Source organism: Strix aluco, chromosome 2, assembly GCF_031877795.1.
Source record: "Strix aluco isolate bStrAlu1 chromosome 2, bStrAlu1.hap1, whole genome shotgun sequence".
NCBI lineage: Eukaryota > Metazoa > Chordata > Aves > Strigiformes > Strigidae > Strix > Strix aluco.
This window is the reverse complement of record NC_133932.1, coordinates 116,867,863-116,873,862: the sequence shown is the minus strand read 5'-3', so window position 1 is coordinate 116,873,862 and position 6,000 is coordinate 116,867,863. Positions and strand designations below refer to the sequence as shown.

Here is a 6,000-nt window from a genome sequence, read left to right as displayed (position 1 = left end):
TTCACTTGCTTCTCTCTCACCTATTTTCCCTCATCTCTCAACCTTGTTTCTCTTCCTCTCATGCTTCTTTCACTGCCTTTCTGCTGAGCAGGACACTTACAATACCTTTTGTAACAACGTACAGAGGACCTCTAAAAGACAAGGACATTTCTAGAGAAAAAATTAATCACTTTTTTTTGTAAATAGGCACTCAAATACCATTTCATAATTTACTTCAAGAGAAAAAGAAAACCCCACTGATAGTATTTCTGTTGTTCATCACCCACTACATAATGTGCAACCTTAAACTGCTCCGGCCTATCCTGGAAAAACATCTTTGTTTTGAATGAATTTGTCTCCCCCAAAACCTGTCCTTCTATACTTTAAATAGTTCCCTAGCACTCGTCCATTATTAAAAGGAAACTCCGTGTGAACAGGGACCAGATTCAGGCCATACCTATGCAGCAACATTGCCAACATACTTCCATAGTAATTGTTCTCTGCAATGGAATCACCAAAATGCCTGTAAATCCATATTTGCTGAAACACGACAGACTTCATCCAGTAAAGCCCTTAAAGTGAGGTGGGCGAAACCGAACCACCACTACACAATAAAACAAACACACCCAAATAACAGATAAAAGGACAAAAGGACCCAGTTAATGGGTAATGACACTCAACAGGTATGTCCTAATACTGAACGCAATGTGCGTACCAAAAGACCATTCATACCACTCCACTCACCCTGAAGATGAGTTCAATTCCCATTTAATCAGCTCTTCCAACAAGACCAAATTTTCTAACAGTACATGTTAGAGGATTTGTTCTCTCAAATTCCTATGCAACAGAAAGCCATCATCTTCATAAATGAAACCAGGTGATTCAAAGAAATTATTTATTATTGTTCCACCAACATGAATATTCAAACTTTTGCAAGCGTTCACCAAGAAGCAAAATAAGTCACAACAGTATTTTATCCACAATTACGAAGACATATGCAATCTTCCATAAAAGAATTCAGTTCTGTTGAACATTTTTATGAGTCCGTGATAAATGTTTCGAAGTCCTGGTCTAAGTCTGAAACAAGAGCATCCACAAAATCTTCAACTGAAGGTGATTTCTGAAGCATACCTACGAAACCAAGACAACAGACTCTTAGCAAGAATACTATGACCTTGAAAGCTTTGACAATAACACTTACTGCTAGCTTTTAATGCCACAGAATGACAGAAACTGATATCATGTTTCTTTGTCAAGAAATAAATGTAATTATAATACATACAGATTATTTCATTTCCTCAACCTACCTGTTACACATTATCACAGAATTGACAGGTTTCAAGATTGTTAACTGATTTTTGTCATTACAATCTTGCTTAAGCAGGGAAATACACCCATTTTAAAGCAATGTAACTATAGACTCAGTCATTTCTAAATGACTAGAATAAATCAGTGATTGAGCAGGTACCTAAATCCTTATCTGCTGAGACTCAGGTCTGACAGAGACAGAAAAAGCAATATCTTTTCTCAAGGTGTTACATATCTTAAAAGCATTTAATTTAGTATTTAAAGCACAAATATCTGAAGTTTTTCACAAGGCATGAAACATACCCAAACAAAAGCATTTTCAGTGCACTGCAGTCTTAGTTTTGCTTTTTTACAGTACCAGGACTTACCTTTTATTAAGAACTTTGATTAGTTCATCTGTTAGCTGTAGCATATGGCTACAGAATAACAGACAGGGAAATTAGCATAATGAAGAACCATCCTCAAGTACTTTATCAGGTAATTCTATAAACAGAGAAGCTAAAAATCTCACACCTTCCTCCCCAGAATCCCAGTTTTTAGAAAGCATGAGAATATATCCTGTAAATTATTTTCTGATGTAATGTTAAGTACAAAGAAACATTAATGTTGGTCTTTTCGCTGTTATTAACATTTTCAAGATTATATATGGAAATTTACTGCATTACTTGTACCAGAAAAAAAAAAACAGTACAGCTGCCAAATAATGTAAAATTTCATCTTCATACTTCTTTGAAGTGATCTGTTCTTTCTGACAACTGCCAATGTAAATATAACCTTGTTCTACCCTTTCTGATCGGCGTACCTACTGAACAGAATTTTATATTCTTTCACATCCTCAGCAGTATTTGCTTTCAATGGAAATTATAATTGCATGCTGCTAAAAGACCGGAATCTTTTACTATAACACAATGATTCAAAACCCACCAGGAAACAGACCAACTTGAGGTAATTCCGTGTGAGCAACCAAAAAGAATTTTCTTGCTAAGACCTCACAGAATCCCATTTCAATCTAATTTAAACATGTTGCAAGTATCAACACAAATTTCTATGACCCAGTAGACTAAAAGCACTAAAAGCAAAACAAATCTTGTACTATGTATAGGCTGACTGAAATGCTGTTAAATTAAGTTTGCATCATTTGCATCATTTTCAAAATGAAAGAGAACAGAATTAATATTTCCAAATACTTGGTAAACTTGTCATCTACTCTAATGTTAGCAAAATTGCTGTGGAATTACTTTTAGTTCACAATGAAAAATGGCTTGATATATGCTGGGCTGAGAAACAGATGTGTCTAGATACCAGCTACTAATCTAACCTCCCCAGAGAGCCATAGCCTCTTGCAGACTCCCTCTCTCAAGTTCCTGAGTGGGCCGGCTGGAGGACATGCATATTTGCTTCCTAACAGCCTTGGAAAATCTCCAGTTTAAACTCATATTATTTTCCTGCAGTTTTCTCAGAAGTGGAGAAAATGCCTTAAGAAGGTGACATGGCTGGCAGCCCACTAGAACATGTACTGTCATGCATGACTATTGGAGCTCAGCCAAACTCAGCTGGATCAGTCCAGCCCCAACAGTGTAACTCATTTCGCCTTTTTTAGCCTCATTTTGCCTCAGACATTGACATCTGAACTAACTGGCCCTATTTCTAGAGACTGAACAGTCAGAAGACCTTCATGGGTGCCACTCAACTGATATTTTTCAGAGGTCTATTTTATGATGAGTTGTGCCTATGAAGAACCTAGTTTTCCCTGTATCCCAGAAAGGAAACCTCGATGACCAGCTCAGGTATAAAAATCTCAAGTTGGTGAAATTATTCCTTCCTTTCAATTTTTAAGATGAAAGAACCATTTTTCTGTAGCCAATATGCCCTTTTCTATCAGGTATCAATATGGAGGGATGACTGTAATGCTACATAGACAATATATAAAGATGGCCATAACAGACATAACCACCACTCCCCAAAATACAAAAAAAACCCCTTCCAATAATGACTTATAAAAAACAGCCAGCCCAGATGATGTTTAGCCAATTCTTTCAACACACTAAAACTTATTCTCCTGCAAACAATTCTTAAAACTATTATTATCAATATGATGCAAAAGAAGAAAAGCTAACAGTATAATGATTAGAGGGAAGAGAAGGGACTGATGCTGGGATTATCTTCAAGTAGATCTGATTTCCCTCTTACATAAAAATGGCAAATCACAACAAAAACATTCAAATCACAACCCTGGGTATTACAAAATGAATAAAAGAAACATTATTAACTATAGTACACTTGGATGTATTTTGGTGTAGCTGAATAGTCTTACCAAATCTCACTCAAAACTTGTTAGAAATTGCATTCATTTAGACTCCACATGGTTTGTTTTAAATACGTAGGAGAATTCAAAATCATTCTGGCAATAGTGATGTCAAATGACCTCCTATCTAGTAGTTCCAACTTTTGATAATACAAACCAATTTCAGATTTCTTGCATTAGTGGTCTACTGCATTACTATTTTCCCATCACTGACATCAAAAGTAGACACTAGGAGATTTTGCTTTTGCAAAGGAAGGATGAACAGTAACTTAAGTCATTGCTGAAGAATTCCTACAGTAGTAAAATGATCATGCCCTTATGAAATAAATAGCTACAGATTTTAGAGTAGACTACTCCAAAAGAAACAGACACTGATGGTATTTCCATGTTTTAACCTCTTACTCTATACAGATGTGTTAAGAATAGTCACGTCTCCCTTTAAACTCCATTAAAATATATCCAAGCAAGATCAGCTTTGATATATTGTAAGTACTCAGCACTTTAGTCTAAATGATTTAGTAAGATGTCCACAAGGTCTGATGGTTGCAGTTTTAAAATCTAGGAGTGTATTTTATACATTGAGCCCAACTCCTATTTCAGCTCTGTCTCTCCCAAGCCTAAGGCAACTGCATAGCTTATCTTCTCTGCTTTGAAGTTTCCTTTCACATTACAGCACTGTGGTTAACCACACCCTTTTGAGAGATGGTTAGCTATAACCTACAATCACTGAAAACTGGGAGAAGAATAAAGCCTGTGGCAAAATTTGGCCTCTGCCCCTTTGAAACACTAATTATTTTGGGTCCGTGTAGTTTGAGTTAACATATGTTGCCGTTCACATCACCTTTTAGGATTTATGCATATTTCTTATATTTTCAAAGAGACATAAAATAATTATCTGAAGATTTTTACAGCCTCTTCAAATCATAATTATTCCACAAAATACAATTTGAGGCATGGAAAAACAAATTTTCAAACTGCATTGGAGCAAATGCATGTTTATTTACACATTCAGGTGGTTTGATTACCATGTATGTACACAGCTGAGTATGACTCTGCAATATAACACAGCATTAACAAATCAAGAACACAACTTTGTATGTATTTTGCATGAGGACTTCTTCAGAGACCCAAAGGGCAATGTGACTGCATCAAAACTGCAGGAGAAGCTCACTCCAGGATGTGTTCCATGCTCTGTTCCCAGATCATCCAACCCAGCACTTTTTACACTGCAGTTCACTTTCTGCCTATGTACCTGTGTTTCTCTCCAGGCAGGGAGTGCCAAGGGAGAGGGGGAGGGATGGTGCACACCTGAATCTTGTTCAGACCTGCAACCAGCACACAACTGGACCTGGAAGGGACACCAGGATTACATATCTTTAAAAGAATTTGGAATCCCTAATGCCATGTAGTCCTAGAAAGGAGAGAGTCTACCAGAGCCATGTGGCCAACCCAAAAATGACACAGGAATCAAGCTCTTCTCAAACTGTATTTCCTCTCTAAGAAGAAAAAAAACACAAAGCCTCTTGGACAAAGCATTGTTCACTCATTTTTTAATTGCTCCTGCTATCCATATTTGTGACTATTTCTGTATTTTGTAGATTATCAAAGGGGTAAGATAAAAGGGGTCACATCAGAAACATGTTAAAAAAGGTTTCATAAAGCCTTTGTGTTGTTTTCTTGTTGTTTTTTTGTTTTGTTTTTTTTTTTAAATGGAAACAAATGCCAAGAGAATCAAATCCAAACAACAAAAAGTATATTGTGTTTTCTAATTAAAGACTAGTCCAAACAGGAATCTTGTCAGTAACACCACTGGATGGCAGGTCAGATCCTTTATCTTCCCTCATCAGTACATCTACGGAATCATGTGGGAGAAAGATTAAAAGCTAGGGTCATATCCAAACACAAAAGAAAGACAATAGATAGCTTCTGAGAATAAAATCTTAACAAAAAAACTGTATAAATTAAATGCACTTGTGAAGTTATCTGTTATCAGTCAATGAATATGGGTAACTTCACAATGAGATACAGAAGCACTTCAAGGGTGAGGCTACATACATGCATCCAAAAGTCAGACTTGTACAAGCACATTTCTTTATATAAAAGAAAATGCCTGAAATAACAGCCTACAGTTTTTGAAATATGGCACTAGTGAACACAGAATCTGGACTGTTTCCCTGAAGAAGAGTAAAATCAACAAGCTTTTAAGTTTGGTGGAATCTGTCTTTAATCAGGAATCTGTTTGGTCATCTGCTATGGGAGTACAGTTCTGCAGCTGATGAAAACGAAGAAAAGATGGAAATCAAGTATTCTGGAACATCCATAATGAAAAGGAAAAAAACACAGCAAAAGGAGTCAGAAGTGATTGAGCCTAAACAAATTAAAGAACAAGTAGCTGTTCTTACTTTTTT

General features: G+C 36.3%; 1 protein-coding gene across 2 annotated transcripts in view; it reads right to left on the bottom strand.

Moving 5' to 3' along the window:
* Positions 1-860: 860 nt before the first annotated feature.
* The window catches only part of MIPEP (mitochondrial intermediate peptidase), a 79,201-nt gene continuing 74,061 nt past the window's right edge, over positions 861-6,000 (bottom strand). For both annotated transcript variants that reach the window (XM_074816000.1, XM_074815999.1), the window contains one exon: positions 861-1,110. In XM_074816000.1, coding sequence (XP_074672101.1) covers positions 1,051-1,110 — 60 coding nt within the window. In that variant the 3' untranslated portion in view covers positions 861-1,050. The remainder of the gene's footprint in view (positions 1,111-6,000) is intronic.